Source organism: Schistocerca americana, chromosome 1 (assembly GCF_021461395.2).
Source record: "Schistocerca americana isolate TAMUIC-IGC-003095 chromosome 1, iqSchAmer2.1, whole genome shotgun sequence".
Classification (NCBI taxonomy): Eukaryota; Metazoa; Arthropoda; class Insecta; order Orthoptera; family Acrididae; genus Schistocerca; species Schistocerca americana.
The window spans coordinates 617,250,022-617,271,726 of record NC_060119.1 but is presented as its reverse complement, the minus strand read 5'-3'; the positions used below and the strand labels follow the sequence as shown (position 1 = coordinate 617,271,726).

General features: G+C 37.7%; 1 protein-coding gene across 7 annotated transcripts in view; it reads right to left on the bottom strand.

Annotated features, from left to right (window-relative positions):
• LOC124607350 (broad-complex core protein isoforms 1/2/3/4/5-like) overlaps positions 1-21,705 on the bottom strand; it is a 331,766-nt gene that overhangs the window by 230,559 nt on the left and 79,502 nt on the right. For all 7 annotated transcript variants that reach the window (XM_047139695.1, XM_047139681.1, XM_047139688.1 and 4 more), the window contains exon 4: positions 20,934-21,420. In XM_047139695.1, coding sequence (XP_046995651.1) covers positions 20,934-21,420 — 487 coding nt within the window. The remainder of the gene's footprint in view (positions 1-20,933; positions 21,421-21,705) is intronic.

Here is a 21,705-nt window from a genome sequence, read left to right as displayed (position 1 = left end):
GTTACAGTTATATTGTCTTTTTTGTTGGCACTCTGGTGAAAACAGTCCCATTTATCTTCCAGATAAAATGACTGCACTATTTGAACTTGAGCTGCTTCTACGGGATGACCATAATAGGGATCTGGCCTTCCAAAGACTCCTTTTATAGACCTCACATTTCTTGTTTTGTCTACTTTGTACTTTGATACTGATGGAATATGGTTCAAAATTGTTTTCTTTGAGAATGTTTAGAACAATAGTTAAAACTTGTACCTTTTTCCTGTAGGATCCACAATATTCAACAGTTGAATTGATATTTGTGAAAAATTCCTGGGAAGGCGTGCAAGAGTGCTTTGGTTCATTTTCTTCTGAAGATGGAATTTCTACTTTGAAGAGTGTGGTCAGTTTAGCTGTAGTGTATCCATCCACAGCTTTAGTAATTTCTCTGCGCTTTCTTGATGCATACAGGTTATGACTTGACTTCAGTGACCACAGTTTCTTAACAGGGCTAACACTTACCTCTGTAGTTGACTGATTCCAAGGTATTTAATTCTTCCCCAACTGATGCAAAATCTGCATCATCTGCACCATGAGAGGCTTCACCTTGTTCAGATACTATCATTGTTGTTATTCTGTCAAAACATTTAGAACACAAAAAGTCGTCACTGGAAACATTTTCACTTTGAAACAGAGTCTTCCAATGAGAACACTTATTCCCAACCTGAACAAAGTCAGTTTTTTTCTCTGTCTTATATATCACTCTTTTATGGATATGCAAACAGTCTGCACACTTCACTATCCTGTGCCCCAGTCAGAAGACATTTCAAACAATCCTTTTGACAAAACACAATGCAACCATGCTAAATGGCAAATTCCTCACAAAAACACAGAACACACTGGATGGTCACAGATTTCTTAGAAGCCTCTTAAGTACACAACTACAACACAGAAACCTGCAATGAACAACCATGACAAAGAAACTGACAAGAAACTACAACAAAGTGTAAGAAATATCTGCAACAATGAAAGTGAATGGAAATAACTGCAACAAAGAAAGTGATAAGAAAAAATTGCAACAAAGACAATAGACATAATCGTTGTAACAAAGACATTAGTGAGAAACAAATACAGTGACGGCATACATTACCCTTGAAAGTTAAAAAAAATGAGTTTTTTAAAATGAAACCTGTCCAACTTAAAAGTGGAAGCTCTCATTTACAGAGAATATGGTACTAATCAACAGAAAAAAATCTAGCTTTTCTGGGTTGACATCTTTGAAAAAAAAATTTTTTTCTGTAAATTATAAAAAAAATTCCAAAGGTGACAGTAAAAGAACTTTGACAGAAATGTCCAAATGGAGGATACCATTGTAATCATAAGTCAATTATCTTTCAAATAAAAAAAACTCTTACAAAATATCTAGAACTGTTACAGAGATACAGCATTTCAAAAAAAAATTCTGAAATTCACATCTTCACAATGGTGTTGACAGTATCATCTTTGGAGGCCTGTATCTCAAGGTAAGAATTTTTTTTTTTTTCTTTTGGGAGGAAAAAAAAAAATACATGTTCCTTACTTATTCCTGAATTTTAAACATATGGTAAATTCAATAACATCTGCGACTATGAAAGGTAAGTTTGAAACAGTTTTTAAAAAAATCTTACCTTTCACCTTCACTGGATGGTGGCCATTTTCATTTGTAGCCGCACGACGATGATTCAGTTTAGAGACATTAACAAAAATATGAATATCTCTGCAATGGGTTAAGTTACAACATTGCAATTGACATGGTGGTTTTTAGAAAAGTATCCTCTGCAACATTATCTATTACACAAAATAACCTAAATTCAAAAATAACCAGTCAAAATGACCTCCAAAGTTTTGTATCCAAATTTTCAAAACTCCACTTTTTAGGCCCAAAAATAATCAACAAGGAGTGATTTATGAGAGTCTATTTCCTTCCTATAGTTGGATATCATACACTACTAGTCTCATATAGAGCAGGAACACTTATGTTTCCTTAATTTTTTATGAATTTTTGAAATCTGAAAATTCTCATTTTTTGTAAAGCTTGGGGTTAGTTATCTCAAGTGGGACTGAATAAAAAAATATGATTTTTGCACAATTTGTATACGTATATGATACAACATACTGTAAAAATTTCAACATTGATATCTGACTGTGAAAAAGATATGAATTTTTGAAAATGAGGAGATATTTCACATTACTCTACAACTGATCTTATGGCTGTTGCCTATTCATGTGTGATATTGGCAGGATATAATCAATTATTATTGAAGTAAGGTACTGAATTATATACAAAAAGTGGAAAAGTCACTAAAATTAACATTTATATTATTTTGACATACTTTACATCATTTGAGATGCAACTGTTCCTAAACCTGGTGGTGAATGTTAAGAACACTTGTTTCTTTAGACAGCTTCTGTGATATAGAATAAGACCTCCCAGTTGCTGTGGTAAATTCAAGCACTGAAAGTTTCCTTAAAACATTTTTCATTGGTATCCAAACTTTGTCACTGGTAGACTTCTTGAATGATGTTCTTGGGCCAACAGGGTGGTAAAAATGCACAAAAACATCGTTGTTCTCCAAACTTTGTCTTTCAACATCTGCAAGCCACCACCGTCCATCATACACACGTGCCACTATGTCATTCAACGTTAAAGACAGAGATGTAATTTTACTGACACAATGATCCTCATAAATTTCGGTTTCTGATGTTACATAGCATCAAACTAAGTTTTCTGCAATGCCCAGGAATTTGTGGAAATGCCTTGTTCCTTTTATTGCTATACAGTTTTCAAATCTGGTTTGAAGTGTTGGTTTCATATGCAGAACCAGTTCATCTTTCTTGATCAGAAAACAGGTGATGCCTTTAATATGTCCTTGCAAAAGACATACATGTCCTGGACTGTGAGAATTTGGTCCGTGGTTGGTCTTTGTAAGCTGGCTTTACTTACTTCACATTTTGTTGTACTTCCTATTCCACCACATGCATTTTTACCATGGAAAGATGCAGAAAAATGCCATTCAGCCTCCAACCCAAAGTCTACTTTCTGGCTGCACAGATTTGAAAAATTCTTTTTGTTCTTATACTGACTACCACTTCCATCTGAAAAATATATCAGCTTCTCAATGTTGGGAAAATTTTCTTTTATGTAATTTATTACATACTTTAGAAACACATGTACAGCCAAAGTGTTGTGCTCGAAGTAGTCACTTGGAATCAGGGTGTATACGGGGACAAGGATAAAAAATTCCCGGATTTCTTCCGGATATCACGTTTAAAAAATACGCTTTTTCTGTGCTAAGTGACAGTAGGTTTTCCGTAGATTTTCCCTCGGAACTGTAAAACTTATCAATTCTTTGAATGGTTAACGTTTTATACAATCGCGTAGAACTTCCCAGAAAAAAAAGACGGGCAGAGAAGTTTTGGAGAGACTTTTAATTTTAAAAAAAGGAGAGAAGTGTTGGAGAGACCTTTGATTTGCAGCAACATTTGATTTGCAGCAACATATACGTTCCATATTCTCGTATTACGAAAGTATAAATTCGAATTGCACCAAACACAGCGCGTTAGTTTGCGGAGCGTTGAAACCGAGGTTGCGATGTCCTTTTGTAAGCGAGTCATATCTCAAGCCACGAGATCTCGTCAGGCGATGGCAGCAGCTATTCAGAGCATTGGACGCGTGTTATAGTCAGCCAATAGCAAGATCACTCGTTACATAGCGCGAACACGCTAGAGGAAAAGTTAACGGTTTACATTAATGTACACAGTACCGTATATCTACAAGAAAAGCTAAGCTTTCACATATAATATTAGTCTCTAAGATTAACACGCTACAACAGAAGCTAAGCTTTAACATGTAATATTGATCTTTTTCGCGTGTGTTATATTTTAAGATACATCACACAAATGTGCCAGTAAATTTAAAATTATGACATAAATGTCTCGGCTCGAAATTTTTGTAAGTGGCTGGTCCTCAAACTGTCCAGTTTCGAGCGCTCTGTGATTTAGATATCCATCCCACTTTCTCACACGTAACATAATTCATCTTGCGTGAAAAGAAATTTACTTTGAAAGTAATGCTTTTCTAACCACCGTTCGCAATACTATACGAAGACTGTTAGAAATAGGTTCGATTTATGTTTCCAGAGAGCGCCAGAAAACAGGCATATTGTGCGTGTGCAACTGCAGTGGTGTAGGAAGTTCGTTTGTATAAATCACTAAAAGAGCTTACATTACACCAGGAAAGAAACAGTGCATCAGAGGGTACTCCAAAGAGCATCGGAATTTCGTAAACCATACTAAAATGCATAATTCGGCTTGAAGTGCGAATTGGCTTTTTCCAGATTCACAATGAAGTAGGTCCCATCTGATATTAAGCTTTTCAGTGTGGTTTTTGGGATGTAAATTTTCTTGGAGTATCAGTACTCTACGATCTCATTTTTGGTTCTTTATTATGGCATAATGCCATATATGGCAGAAGATGATAACGTGCACTTGAAATTCAGCGAAAAGTTGGAACTAGCCAATACTGTAGAATGAAACACTTCGTTTCAAATAAAATGATTGCCTCAGCGGAAAGATTAATAAAGCTAAATTTCTTTAGAAAACTTGCAAAAATAATTTCACTGTTCTGCAGGGCGATTAATGCTTAACTGCTACTACCTTGGAAATAAAATAAAATCAGAAAACTGAAATTAATAATATATTTCTGCCCTCCGTAATTATGTGAATGTATTTTAATTCACTTGATAGCTCCTGGCCACAGAAATCCGTTTTGTTTTCATTTGACTTGGGAGCTGTACACGAAGAGAAGCAGCGAAATCACTTTACGTAAACACGTGTCATGTGGAGGTTAACCCCCTCCCCACTACAACTCTGTGCAAGCGTGAATCTGGCAGCTAGGGCGCGCGAGAAAAATTTTTCTCGTTGCATCTGGCTGCTTGCTGCTGTTACCGATACAGCTAACAGCCAAACTTCAAGTAGCGGGAGAAGGTACTGCTTATACGCGAGTCAAATGCGCATGCGCAACAGACCGCTGGCAATTGGTCAAACGAACCTAATGTGAACAGTTGTGACGTCATGCTCATAGCATGCAGTTTATTGTTACGAAGAATTACAGTCTGCGCGCTACAGCCTTTGACATATTTTTGCTATTTGCAAACGCTTGTGCGTGCACGGTTTTTTGCTGTTGTAAATTGCACATTTCCTTTGTCACTAAAGTTTCATTTTTTTCCCCTCTCGTTTATATTTTATTGCTGCAGTATCATTCTCCAGCAGCAGGATACAATAAAATTCTTTGCTAGAGAATCAATTCTGCAGCCAAAATTTAAAAAAATTTAACTGAAAACTAAAACAATGAAAAATTCCCGGAATTCCGAAAAATTCCCGGGTTTTTCCCGTTTTTCTCCCGGATGAAAAAATTCCCAGGTTTTTCCCGGTTGTCCCGGGTCGTATACACCCTGAGAATGCAAATTGAAGAACTGCAAACTTCATCTTTCTTATTTTTAAAGAAGAGAATAAATGGATGCACTGTTGCCTGGTCATTGACCAAGTGTTACCCTTGTATTGCATCCTGAATCACAAATGTAAAATTTTCTGCAAAATCAGATAGCACTATGCATTCAGTTTCATGAAGTTGTGCTTTTTTGTCCTTCAAAAACTTACTTTGGATTTTAGAAACTTAGCGGTGACTTCTGAGTTTTTGTAAATTATCAATTAAAGATTCCAAGTACTCTTCCTGAGATTTAACCACTGTTATCATTTCTGCCCTGTCAGTGGCGACCCAGTGTTTGAAGGTACTGTCTGGCATTTCCTCATCATATTCGTGAAACAATTCAATAACAATTTCCTTACCAGGTCATTTATTACACAACCTCATCATGCAGTTATAACTGTTAGTGTCACAAACCATTACATCTAGTAACTCTTTGTAGTTAAGCTCACTGAGTTTTGAACCCGCAATCATCAGTTTGACATTTTGATGATATAAACATATACGGAATGTGTCCCTGAGGATTCAGCCAAAATACACCACTTAGGGAGGAGGTCACAACATTTTGACCTTCCAATTTTGCATTCAGGATGAGAATTTTTGAAAGCTACATAAAGTTCATTTAAATTTGACAGCACTAGTCGTTTCTGCTTTGTTACTTTAACTCCATTTATAACAACTCTTTTGCTATCTTTACAATCTGGGCACATTCTACTGTTTTTATCATCTTCAAAAAACTGCTGGATATTTTTAATTGTTTCTTCACTTATATCTACTCCATTTTTCTTTCCTAAAACTGGAAGAATGCCTTGCCCTTTCACTAATCTTCGGGTTAGTTTAACCAAACGATGAGAAACGTTGAATTCATGAACTATTTTTTCTCTTGACCATGAGTCAGGGAGCAAACTTCCAAATTTTAACTTTTTGCACTTTAGATGTCACATTTAATTTTTAATTTCTCTATTAAGCTCAAATATTCAGTGTCAGATGATGCTCATGGTAGGTGTTCTTCTTCTTTAGAAATAATGTTGGTATCTGTATTATTACAGCAGGATTCCAAGTCTTTTCTAATTACACCTGAAATTTGTTGTACCTTATTTTCAATAGCTGCTTTCTTTTTCTGCTATTTAATTTTATTATTTTCGAAGCAGGAGATACGTCCAACTTAGAACAAGCAAAATCCAATATGCTAACAGCTTCTTCATTAGGAATATAAATGTCATTAACAAGGTTACATGATTCTGGTTCTGGATTCACAACAAATATTTTTGAGTAACAATTTGGGCACAGGGAATTTTCAGGAATCACATTACGTTTCACTTGGGAAGCTGCTTCACTCTCACATAACAAGGACAAATGTTAAAGTTTTATTTCCCGCAAACCCTTAGTAATAGGCTTTTTATGAACTTTAAGTGGACCACAGCACTTTCTTCCAAAAATGTGGTTATACTTCAGAATATATTTCTTCTCATGATACTCACACACTGATGTTACAGAAGAACTTACTCGAAATTTAAACAAAGTTTGTCTAACTTCATCAAAGTCATTGACATTTTTCAAATTTTTTGAAACTGAACTGTAAACTGTTTTGTTGCACACTTCATTTGCTATCTGCCCAACAGAGCACTGTTCATCCATGCCATTGCATTCCAGTTAATCTCTCAAAATTAATTACAAATTACACACAGAAAAAAGCACATAACACATTCTACACTCTTGATGAAGTATGTACATCCACTGTAACAGAGGTTTCAGAACAGACTGACTACAACAATGCCACACCCAGCAATAATGTACTTCTTTATTGACAATAAACCCAAACACAAATGGGCATTTTTATTGCCATAGAACAAATGCGAAAGCTTCTATTGTTTAATAATGCATTATTAAAAATAAATAAACTAAATGAACATTGGGTGATAGTGGTAACTAAATATATGTCACAATTAAATTTTATTACAATGAAACAATAAACCATTTAAATAAGCAACAACCATAAGATCAGTTGTAGAGTAATGTGAATTATTTCCTCATTTTCAAAAATTCATATCTTTCTCACAGTCAGATATCAATGTTGAAATTTTTACAGTATGTTGCTATCATATAGGTGTACAAACTGTGCAAAAGTCATATTTTTATATTCAGTCCCACCTGAGATAACTAACCACAAACTTAACAAAAATGAAACTTTTCAAATTTCAAAAATTCATAAAAAATTAAGGAAACATTTGTAAGTGTACTTGCTCTACATGAGGTTAGTAGTGTACGATATCTAACTCTAGGAAAAAAGAGACTCTCATAAATCACTCCTTGTTTGTTATTTTTGGGCCTAAAAAGTGGATTTTTGAAAATTTGGAGGTCAATTTGGAGTTCATTTTGACAGGTTATTTTTGAATTTAAGTCATTCGGTGTAATAGACAATGTTGTAAAGGACACTTTTCTAAAAACCATCATGTCAATTGCAATGTTGTTTAACCCAGTGCAGAGATATTCAAATTTTCGCAAAGGTCTCCAGGCAGAAAAACCGTCGCACGCCTACAAATAAAAATGGTTGCGAGCCACTAAAGGTGCAAGATAAATTACTTTAAAAAACTGTTTTGATCTTCTCAAATATAAGGCAATCACAAATAAAAAAATTAAAATATTTCAAAATGGTCAAGCAACCATTACTGGCACACTTCATATGGATTAACCCTATAGTAGTGTACATCAAACTTCTCAAACCTCTCAAGTTTCCCCAAAACCAGTCCACTGGATAAAACTAAAGAAAAACCAATTAGCTATAGTCATGTACATCAAACTTCTCATGTTTCCCCAAAACCAGTCCACTGGATAAAACTAAAAAAAAAAAAAAAAAAAAAAAATTACCAGTCCATTGGATTAAACTAAAGAGACTGTAGAAGCCAATGCACTACACCTTGATGTGAGATTCATTGCTTTGGGAAGATGTTGACCAGAAACCAGAGTATGTCCAAAGTTACAGTTGCTTGAGCTATATCACACATCAACTGTCAGGGGCACATCTGCTGGTGGTTCAGGCATCACACTCTTCAATATGATATGATGGCCATTCAGCCTTTGGGCATTGCCTAAACATTGTTACCAAAACATGGTAGGACATACATTCATAAGAAGGTTTGAACCTAATAATCACTTACCAATGTCTTTAACATATGTGTATTAAAATGGTATACAGCACCAAGTATATTCCAGAATGAGATTTTCACTCTACAGCAGAGTGTGCACTGCTATGAAACATCGTGGCAGATTAAAACTGTGTGCCGGACTGGGACTAAGAACTCAGGACCTTTGCCTTTCACAGGCAAATGCTCTCCCAACTGAGTGACCCAACCACAATTCACGACCCGACCTCACAGCTTTAATTCTGCCAGTACCACGGAGTGTGCACCGATATGAAACTTCCTGGCAGATTAACACTGTGTGCCAGACCGAGACTAGAACTCAGGACCTTCGTCTTTCGCGGGCAAGTGTTCTACCATGTTAACTACCCAAGCACGACTTACGACCCGTCCTCACAGCTTTAATTCTGCCAGTACCTTGTCTCCTACCTTCCAAACTTCACAGAAGCTCTTCTGCGAACCTTGCAGAACTGGCACTCCTGGAAGAAAGGATATGGTGGAGACATGGCTTAGGCACAGCCTGGAGGATATTTCCAGAATGAGATTTTCACTCTGGCAGATTAAAACTGTGTGCCGGACCAAGACTCCGCTCGGTGAATCGTGCTTGGATAGCTCAGTTGGTAGAGCACTTGCTCACGAAAGGCAAACGTCCCGAGTTCTACCTCGGCCCAGCACACTATTTTAATCTGCCAGGAAGTTTCACCAAGTATATTTATCTGAATAAAAAAAATCAGGCAATTTACAAATATTTAATATTTTTCACTTCTGTCATTATTTTTGCCCACACACAAAATCTCATTTTCTTACTGCTTACTGCAGTAGGACATAGGGTGGATGGAGAAGCAGATCAAGTAAGTAAATACAGACACTGTCAAAATATTTTGACAGCAGCTCGTATATTTATACTCTCAAGAAGAGGTCCCTAGCGGTGTGACCAACATTTTGAAACTATCTATACAGTGATGTAGGTTAAGATCACAGGGATCACACACTGCACCCATTCACCCCGGTGGGCCCTCGTTTGCGACAAATTGATGAAAAAATAATTCGGAATTTTGTGTGATACTAAATAGCATTATAAAAGTTACATTATATAGTCTGGTTGCACGGTACAATAAGTTGGATAACAGCTCCGTATGCAGGAGGTTGAGGGTTCAAATCTCATCCGGCGCAGATCTTTTTTTTATTTAATTAATTAATTTATTTTTTATTTTTAAATCTTTATCAAAATTACTTCAATCATTAATTTTATTCCATTAATTGGTTTAAAATTAACTTTTTATTTCTATTTCTTTGTCACATCATTTTAATCACTGTATGAACTTTTTCATTTGTTTCATTTTTCTGTATATCATTCTTTTTTTTTCAGTTACAATTTTTGTGAATATGAACTATATTTATGAATTATAATATTCAATTATTTGAAAATTCAATCTACCAGTAAAAAACAAAAGATGAAATAATCTATTTATATTTGTGCAATGGTGAGAAAAATGTACTTTTTTCCCCACAGTAACCGCTATAAAAACATTTAAAAAATAACCTAAATACTTAATGCACTATGCAGAAAATAACACAGGTGAAAATTTAAATGAAAGATGGGTTTATAAGCAAAACACAACTCAAGCAAAATGAGAGATCAACAAAATGAACGCAATAATGTGGATGGAAAAAAAAGATAAAACAATAGAAATTAAATGGAAATTAATACAAAAAATTAATTAAAAACACATATACAAAGATTTCAAGTGGAGAAAGAATGTTAGGAAGAAAAATGGGAGCAAATGCAGAAGTTGATATTATGATTAAAATTATGTGGCAAAGGAATGGAATTCAAAAATTACTTTTAAATCAATTAATTGAATAAAAATGATGATTTAAGTTGTTTTAATTAACATTTAAAAATAAAAAAAAATTACTGCCCCTGGTGCGATTTGAACCCATAACCTTCTACATGCAAAGCTGTTACCCTATCCACTGCACTATTTTTTTTTTTTTCTTCGTGCATCTGCTCGGGGCGGACGTCCTAAGACACCTGTTTTAAGTACGTTGTTGATCGATTAACTCAGTTTTTTTTTTTTATTACAGAGGACAGCTAACCCTCTGACCGAACATGCTGAGCTACCGTGCTGGCTCTCATTCTTTTCGTGTTCGTTCGTTGCATCTGCTCGTGGCGGACGTCGCAAGACATCCGTTTCAGTTCGTCATTGATTCATTAACTCAGTTTTTTTTTTTTTTTTTTAGCCCTCTGACCGAACACGCTGAGTTAACCGTGCTGACATGTGATCAGACTATGCAACACAACTTTTTTAAACGCTATTGGAGTGTCACACAAAATTCTGAATTTTTTTTTTTTTTTTTTTTCTTCACTTACTCGCAAATGAGGGCCCACCAGGGTGAATGGCTGCTTTGTATGATACATAGGATCTTAATCTACATCACTGTACAGATAGTTAAAAGTCAGTCACACCACAGTTGTTTAAACAAAAGTTACTATAACAACAACCAGTCAGCGAGTGAGCTAGGTCGCAATTTCTGTTCTATTCACTGTTATGATATCACTCTGCCACCACTGGTTCCAGTTATCAGATGCAACTGTGAGTGAAAAACTGCAGCCACTAATGTAGCTATTGTGATTTGTTTTAATATTTTGCTTTGTTTCTCTATAATGAGTTTATTTTATTTTACACAACAAAAGTCTGAAGTTAGGAGCAGAGAAGTGATTACATCATTACAATCCTGTAATGCAGAACCCACATTGTATTTTAAGTAAAAACATGAATTTCATTACTCAATTGCACAGCTGTTACTGCTGCAGCATTACTGTGGATACACATAATGCAAAATCCATATCAACACCTCCATCTTTGCTGAGCTATTGTCTGCCAATTACTTTGTTATTGTGAACTAGGCATAGCACCACTGATATCCTTTTCTTCACAATGATGCATTGGTAGGTGGTTTGCACCAGCACAGGTACGGGGGTCACTGTGGGAAGAACTTTAGTAGATGAGAAGTGTCTGTCAACTGAATGTAATGTGATACACAAAGATGCAAAGCCTGTGAGTTACAATGCATTGGGATATATACTTGATCTTGTATCTCAAGCTTCTGGGCAAAACATAACTGCAACCATAGCCATCTAATCTGAAATGTGCTGGCACAGACTCACTAATAAAAGAAAACACGAAGTAAGTATTACTGACACTTACAGCCTGTCACTTTTCAATATGTTACTGCCAGCCCTTCATGTGGTCTGTTATACTTAGAAGGTGCATTAAGGATCTAAGGTTTCCCATTTTTTTTCTGGTGGTTGATTGCAGAAACATACATGCACTTACACTTCAATGTACTCAAGTTCCTACTATGAGAAGAGCACATTATTATTAATTTTCGTCAATTGCAAGGCACGAATCCTACTGACATTCATTGCCAACTGAGTGGCACATGCACATGGATGTACAAGATGCCCTTCATGGATGTGACAATTAAAGAAAACCAATGTCATGTGACAATGAACAAAAGCTGGAACCAGGCAGACCAACACTATGATTGTGCAACTGAGCAAACTGCTATAGAGGATAATTAATTAGTTGCGAGAGACATAATTTCCAAGTGTTTAGCGTTCCATGCTTCAAAACAAAACCCTCATTGGATCACTTTGTTGTTTATCTGTCTGTATGTCTGTCCAACTGTTAAGCAAACGTTTTTCCATGAATTAAATAATATATTGGGTTCAAATTTGTGTTGCATATTAAAATAAATGGTCCCTTGACACCATAAAAATCTTAATCTTCTAAGTCAATGCAATCAAAAGATATGACCATTTATGTCACATATTTTGATATTCGAAAATAGACTCACCAAAACCTATAACATACTTCTCGTTGATTGGGAATTATGAAATTTGGCAAGAAGCAAGGTTTCACAGTACAGTTAAAGGAAAAAAATCCGAAAACTGTTAATCTGTAATTATATGACACAAAAAATTTTGTTTTTCATTTTTTATCAGTCACTCTGTCTGTCTGTCTGTCTGTCCGTCCGTCCATCCGTCCGTCCATCCATCCATCCATCCATCTGCTACAGCCCCTTTTTCTCATGGCAAGCTGACATATCAAATTCAAACTTTATGTCACATACTAAGGTCTGCAGTCCCTTGGCAGAGTAAAAAATTTAAGCTTCTAAATTTAACACAATCAAAAAAATGAGGCCATTTATGTCAAAGATTTTGATACTTGCAAAACTGCTTATCAAAACCTACAGGGTATCTCCTGCTGACGTAGAATCATAAAGTTGTACTACATCACATAAAAAATATCTTTCTGCCATTAGAGCATACATTGCATTCATCATCCACCAAAAGCATAATAGATTAACATCACTGCATGCAAACGTTAAATGAAATTGTAGGCATGTTTTATTAAGTAAATAAAAAACATTTTATTAAATCTTCTATATCTACATACACTCCTGGAAATGGAAAAAAGAACACATTGACACCGGTGTGTCAGACCCACCATACTTGCTCCGGACACTGCGAGAGGGCTGTACAAGCAATGATCACACGCACGGCACAGCGGACACACCAGGAACCGCGGTGTTGGCCGTCGAATGGCGCTAGCTGCGCAGCATTTGTGCACCGCCACCGTCAGTGTCAGCCAGTTTGCCGTGGCATACGGAGCTCCATCGCAGTCTTTAACACTGGTAGCATGCCGCGACAGCGTGGACGTGAACCGTATGTGCAGTTGACGGACTTTGAGCGAGGGCGTATAGTGGGCATGCGGGAGGCCGGGTGGACGTACCGCCGAATTGCTCAACACGTGGGGCGTGAGGTCTCCACAGTACATCGATGTTGTCGCCAGTGGTCGGCGGAAGGTGCACGTGCCCGTCGACCTGGGACCGGACCGCAGCGACGCACGGATGCACGCCAAGACCGTAGGATCCTACGCAGTGCCGTAGGGGACCGCACCGCTACTTCCCAGCAAATTAGGGACACTGTTGCTCCTGGGGTATCGGCGAGGATCATTCGCAACCGTCTCCGTGAAGCTGGGCTACGGTCCCGCACACCGTTAGGCCGTCTTCCGCTCACGCCCCAACATCGTGCAGCCCGCCTCCAGTGGTGTCGCGACAGGCGTGAATGGAGGGACGAATGGAGACGTGTCGTCTTCAGCGATGAGAGTCGCTTCTGCCTTGGTGCCAATGATGGTCGTATGTGTGTTTGGCGCCGTGCAGGTGAGCGCCACAATCAGGACTGCATATGACCGAGGCACACAGGGCCAACACCCGGCATCATGGTGTGGGGAGCGATCTCCTACACTGGCCGTACACCACTGGTGATCGTCGAGGGGACACTGAATAGTGCACGGTACATCCAAACCGTCATCGAACCCATCGTTCTACCATTCCTAGACCGGCAAGGGAACTTGCTGTTCCAACAGGACAATGCACGTCCGCATGTATCCCATACCACCCAACGTGCTCTAGAAGGTGTAAGTCAACTACCCTGGCCAGCAAGATCTCCGGAAGCGTCGTCTCACGCGGTCTGCACGTCCAGCACGAACGCTGGTCCAATTGAGGCGCCAGGTGGAAATGGCATGGCAAGCCGTTCCACAGGACTACATCCAGCATCTCTACGATCGTCTCCAAGGGAGAATAGCAGCCTGCATTGCTGCGAAAGGTGGATATACACTGTACTAGTGCCGACATTGTGCATGCTCTGTTGCCTGTGTCTATGTGCCTGTGGTTCTGTCAGTGTGATCATGTGATGTATCTGACCCCAGGAATGTGTCAATAAAGTTTCCCCTTCCTGGGACAATGAATTCATGGTGTTCTTATTTCAATTTCCAGGAGTGTATATATACTGAAGACCACTGTTCACTTCTTTTTATACTTCCAAGGCTAGTCTGAGGAACTATTGTAGATATTTTGATACGGTCTTGGAATTTTTTCACAATATTTCAACGGCCAACACAGTCCTCATCTTCAGGTGCCATAAGCTTGCCTCCAATGAGACTGCAAAGTATTCGTTGATATTCAGCTGCTGTTTACAGCCGGGTACAATTTCCAGCAACTGCTACATCCTTTGGTGATCATTTATTGGAGTCTTCACAGTTATTCTACAAAATGCATGTTTTCCAAATGTTTTCTAGCTTCAACGGATCAGTTAACTAGTGAGATCTTGACCAAGATCTAACATCCTTCTAGAAGGACAATGTCACTCTGCACTGAAATTATTTATTTCCATGAATAGTGCATTGTTGCAACAGACTGTAACGCATATTTAAATGAAATACTTTGGCGTAGGGTGACTGTAATTTTGGCGCTATCATTTGCAGTTATTGAGAAATTGTGTCTTGGGTATCCATATTTTCTCTCATATTGCGTCAATAATTCTGATACTATTAATACAAGATCTAACAGGAACAAAATGTATTATTTATAAGGTTATATTACAACTGGAAGTTTTTGTCAATTGTTATTCAATGACATTTTGAACCACCCTCCCAGAAGGACATAAGGCTAATATGTTGTCATTTTATACTCGGAGAATGATGTACACTGTTTGTTGGAACTTGTGGATCTTTTAGAAACAAATGATTAAGTACCAAATAGTGCTGTGAATGTAACATTATGCTTTCCTCTTAATTCAACTGATAGCGTAATATGAAGATTCGGGTGCCAAAGAAAATCCACTTGTGGGTAAATCAGCAGTAAATCAACTCAGTGCAATTGTGCTTTGTGATTTGACCATTTCTGCCTATCAGTATGTGGTGAATATAGCACTACAACAATCTTTAACCTGTGATGTGGTTCCAGTACTGTCCAGCAGTACCACAACAAAAATAACAATGAACAAACCAGCAAGGCTATGAAGGAAAAAAGTTCAAAACCTCAACAAACATAATAGGAAAAGTGGAGAAATAATTATTCAACCCTGAATGGACTACAGTAAGTTGGTCACGCCCTTTCAAAGGAACCATCCCAGCATTTGCCTGAAGCGATTTAGGAAAATCACGGAAAACCTAAATCAGGATGGTTGGACATGAGATTGAACCGTCATCCTCCTGAATGCAAGTCCAGTGTGCTAACCACTATACCACTGGAATGTTTTTGGAAAACTAAATAGGATTTTCAAGGCTAAGCCTCCAATGTGTATCAAAATGAAAGTTTAAAATCAATGTGTATAGCCAGTTTTAAATTAAGACATATTTTTAATGGGAGTACCATTCAAAAACACAAGTTGCTCAGCAAGCACTGGAACAATGCATTTTAGGTATTATAGCAGGGTATATAAGCGGACAAGGAAAAAAAAAGTTCCGGACTTTTCCCGGATTTACAGGTTAAGAATACACTCTCTCCTGGGTAAAAATACACTTCCTCCATGTTAAGTGACAGTATACTTTCCCTTGGAACTGTAAAATTTATCAGTCCTTTGAATGGTTATTGTTTTACACAGCGACGTAGAATTTCCCGGAACTTTAGAAAATGAAATTCAGGGATAAAAACATGTTTTGGAAAGATCTTTAATGTGCAGCAGCATGTACGGTGCATATTTTCATATTACGAAAGTATAAATTTGAATTCCACCAAACACTGCATGTTACTTTCTGAAGCATTGACGCGTGTTTGTAAGCCAGTCATAGCTCATATCACGTGATCTCGCCAGCCAATAGCAGCAGATATTCAGAGCATAGGACACGTTATGTATTCAGCCAATAGCAACATCACTGCTGAGTGGCACAAACAGAAAACAGAAAAAGTTAATGGTTTAAATAAATATACATAGTGCTGCTGCAAGAAAAGCAAAGCTTTCACATATAATATTTGTCTCAAAGATTAATAAGCTACAAGAGAAGCTAAGCTTTCACATATTATGATCTTTTTTGCACACGTTACACTTTAAGATACATCACACAAATGTTACAATAAAATCTGTAATAACGACATAAATGTCTAATCTTCTGGCCTTGAAATTCTTCTAAATCGCTCGTCAAGAGTTGATTTTTAAACGAAAGTAAAATGCTCTGTGATTTAAGAAATTCATTGTACATTCTCTCAATAGTCCATCTTGCGTAAAGGGAAATATACTTTGAAAATAATGCTTTTCAAACCACAGCTCGCAACATTTTCCTGTGACCTGTTAGAAATAGGTTTGTTTCAACAGTTCCCAGAGAGTGCCAAATAACAGGCATTACCGCGCTTGCACAGCTACGAAGATGTAGGAAGCCCGTATGTTCGTAGATGTAAAACATTAAAAGATCTTACATTATGTCATAAAAGAAACAAGACATCAGAGGATACTCTAAGAGCATCAGAATTCCATGAACCATACTAAAAAGTATAATTCGGGTTAAAGTGCAAATTCGTATGTCCAGATTCCCACCGAAGTAGGCCTCGACTTGGTATTAAGGTTTCCTATATAGTATTCCGGATGTAAATTTTGCTTGGAGTATGAGTACTGTATTATCTCATGTTTGGTTCTTTAATATGGCATAATGCCATAAGTGCTCAAAGATGAAAATGTGCACTTGAAATGCAGCGAATATTTGAAACTAGCCAATAGTGTGGAATTAAACATCTCATTTCAAATAAATTGACTATCTCAGCGGACAAGATTAATAAAAGCCAATTTATTCAGCAAACCAACAAAAATAACTTCATTATTCTGCAAGGTGATTAATGCTTGAGTGTTAGAAAGGTGGAAATAAAACAAAATCTGAAACTAATAACAAATTTTAGCCTTCTGTAGTTATGTGAATGTATTTAATTTACTTGATAGCTCCTGGCCACAGGAATTCGGTTTGCTTTCATCTGATGTGAGAGCAGTAAATGACGAGAAAACAGCAAAATCACTAACTGTAAACACTGGTCACGTGGAGACTACCCACCTCCCCACTATAACGCAGACTGCTCTGCGCATCGGCCCCAGGTCTATGATGTTTCCAAACTGGGGCAAGACTGGATTGTGGCTCCTCCCCCCTCCCCTTCCTTGAGCGTTTGAGATAGGACGTAAAAAAATGTTCATTTTGTAGCACACATCTTTCTGACGAGTCTGATACATAAAACATGTGTTAGATAACACGTAAGACATGTTATTTGGTCTTGTGATATAGTGCAGTGCCACGCCACTTCGCACAGAATTCTTGTGTAGCATGTCACTATATTTCGTTCTGTGGGACTCAAAACGCGTATATTTTGTTGTGGATGCCATCAAACTATATTCAGGACAGTGAAAATTAGAAGTCCTCTGGTGCCTCTACTGCTCCCAGTCAGCTGGTTTGACATCCTGCCCCTCTTACAAAAAAAAATTGCAATTAATACTGAATGGGATCATTTCTAACCAGGAGAATAAGAACTCTTCAGAAAATTTGCACTCTTAATTGCCTATTAGCTAATAACTTGCTGTTTTGTGTGACATAAAATTAAATATAGAATACACAAAATCAGTAAAGACAAGAGATGAGCAAGACAGTACACATTTCTTCAATCCTTGGGTCCTAGCATTTTTTTCTCTTTCATCTTGCTACAGCCTTACATGGCGTGCTTCCCTTTCTGCAAACAAATCTATTACGTCATCAAAGTTCGTCAAACATTTTGCTACATGAAAAATCGAAATGTCATCATCTAATACTTAAAAAGCTGTTAATGCAAATAGTACTCACGACTGGTGTGGTTTCTCGATCTGATTACATCTATTTTGTCACTGTCTGCTAGATAAAATAAAACAGGCCTTTCTAATATTGCAGCAATTGTAACACCCACTAAATAAGAGAGACTGACTTAGCAATAATGGTTGTTTTTATAACACAACAATATCTAATGCCTATTTGGCCTACTACAAGCAAAAAGCTTCATGTCAGGAAATAGTTCCACATTTCATTCATACGTTCCAGTTTCTGAAGCTTGCAATCGAAAAGTAGTGGTACAAAATTTTTGTATAAATTTTGAATCGTAATATTCTTCCAAACCACATAAACAAACAGTGATTGGCATTCATCCGTTCGGCTTTATTCTGCTCAGCTCGTATAGCTCTGTCCCTTTTTGTCTGCAAGAAAGTTTATTTCCAGATGTGACGAGGATTCCCCTGGCAGAGACATCACATACACTAAGCACGCATTCAAAAATCAACTTATGATTCATTCAGAAATCAACTTATAATGTGTTCAAAAACCAATAGGGATGTGTTTCAAAATCATATGAATAATCAATAGACCAACGTGTGCTAGATGCTAGGCACTCTGTGCAACAAGATTTTTTCCCTCAAGAATACGAATTTGGCGTCATCACTCTCCCCCCCCCCCCCCCCCCCCCCTCCAAATTGCCACATGGTTCACATAGCCCGGTTTGCCCCCCCGCCCAGATCCAGGCCTGATGTGCATGCGTGAATCTGGCAGCTTGGGCGCACCAGTAAAATTTTTCCGGGTAGCATCTGGCTTCTTGCTGCTCACATTTCTGTAGCCATAAATGGGACAAGATACAACTAATATGCAACTCAACTGCGCATTCGCATGAGCCCGCTCGTAACTACTCAAACAAATCTAATGTAAACAGTTGTGACATCAAGCTCATTGGAGGCAATTTGTTGTTATGAAGCATTGCATAGTCTTCCTGAAGCCTTTGACACATTTTGTTGTTGGCAGTCCCTTGTATGAGCACCGCGTTTTATTGTTTTATATGGCGCATTTCCTTTGCAGTTTAAGTTTTATTTTCGTTTTGTTCTTTCATTCAAGTTTTACTGCTGCGGTATTATTCTACAGTAGCAGGATACAGTAATATGCTTTGTTGGAGTATCAGTTTGTATCAGTCAAAATTACAAAAATTTAAATGAAAACTAAAACAATGAAAAATTCTCAGATTCTAAAAAATCCCTGGGTTTTTCCCGATTTTTTTCCAGATGAATAAATTCCCAGGTGTTCACCAGATGAAAAAATTTCCACGTTTTTCCTGGCTCTCCTGGTTGCGCTGGTTCACATATACCCTGTACAGGAAATACGAGGAGCACTAATAAGTGGGTCAGAGAGCAGACTGGAGTGGAAGAAAGAATTATGACTGCAATTAAAATGAAATTGTGGCAGGCATCACACGCAGCAAGGAGAATGTATGATAGATGGGCCAAGGAAATTCCTTATTGGATTCCAAGAGTGAACAAAATAAAGAGATGCTAACCTAACAGAATGGTATCAGAAAACATGCCGGAGCTGCACGATACATACAGCTGAGGTACATAATGAAAGGAATTTTATATACAAGACTGTTATGAATAACATGCATAACTGTCCACTATACATTATAAATGGTTTACAAGGTTTGTAAAAACAACAGCTCCAGTGTATAAGGCAACTTAAAATGGCCTCTAAGGAAAAAGTCACATATACCAATGGAAACTGTGCTACATTGCTTTTGATTCGCCAATAACACAAGGTATTCGTATGTGAAGCACATGCTGTGTCAAGCATTGCACAGGAACCAATATAAAGCAGGTAGGCTCTGATAAGCAGATATCCTCCTCCCTGTAAGGTGGATTTTAGTCTATTGCCTTTAGCTGGAGTATCTAAGCTAGCAGTGGCCTTAAAAACAAGTCCAAGGAAACATTTCAATAGTTTAGCACTTCAGAGTTGTATGTCAGTAGCATCTGCTGACAGGGCTGTGTACAAATTAAAACTGAAACCCTATAAAGTAATGTTTGATGTCAGTACTGTAAATGGATATTGCGGTATGTGCATGATGGAGAGGCTGAACCTGAAATGCTCTTTTCTTCAGAAGAAGAATGGCTGCACTTACTGAAGAACATGAATCCTCATAACAATGACATTGGGCTTCTGAAAATCATCATCAGTTATATCGAAAGGCCCAACACAACATGTTAACAGGAGTGCAGTGTGCAATCAGTGCAATGTAAATTATTGGATCAATATACTTCCACCAAATCTTAATTTCTAACGATTATGTCAACAATATACCATAAGCTTTTCCAGGAGACTAACAACTAACAAAAATACCTAGGGTTACTTAATGAACGACAATGTAAGGCCACACATCACCAATCCATCTATGATAGTATTACATCTTCCAAAGGAACAGGGAAATGGACTACATTATGCGTTTGCCTGTCAGGCAAAAAAAGGAAGCAGAAAGCAAAATAACAGTCAGTTATGAGATAGAGCAACACTATCTGGTTATAAAAGTCAAGAAGTATGCATAATTTTAAAATTTGTGTTAAAAAAAAAGCTTGAAACAAGTAACAAACATTATTTAATTCTTATATGAAATGACATGTCAGTGATAATACTTACTCTGTGGAGAACCCTGACTCAGCATACTGCTCTCTCCATGCAGTAATTGGTTCAGAGAGCTGCTACTCTGTACCACTTTGCACTCAATTTCTTCAATGTCTGATTCATAATCAGCCGGTTCTTCCTTCGGTCTGTGTTCATCGCGCATATCAAATGGAAGTGACTCTTCTGCAATGGTTTCGGGACTCGGTGGTGCTACTTTTGGAACACTAACTGGATTGGGAGCTGCGGCTGAAGCTGGAGGCGGTACTGGAGCTTGTACTGGCGCCGGTGGCTGGGCTGGTGTTGGAGGCTGAGTTGTCACTGGAGGCGGAGCCGGATGTGGTGCTGGTGACATGACACGAGATGATGTGTTCGGTGGTGTCCTCATAGCACTCTGCACAGGCATTTCAGTACGCTGACGTTTGTAGGCACGAGGTGCATTTTCTTCTGAGCTGATGGGAGGATCAGGTTTCATGCGCATCCTGGGCGTTGGTGGTACATCTTCCTAAAAATTAAGTCCTTACAAAAAACTGTACAGAACAAAAGTATATAGATACAGACAATCACACACACACAACACAACACAACGAAACCCCTATTTTACGTTTTCGTGTGGTCCAGAGTTAAAAAACACAAAATTGAGAAAAATCCAGAATCGAGAAAAATGTTAAAGCCCCACAAAATATAAGCAAAAATACATGTAACTGGCATACATGATTAAAAAATCGCAGTCCTCTCCAGTACTTTGTATAAAATCTGTGGTAATGAATTTCATCTGATCTTAAAAAAA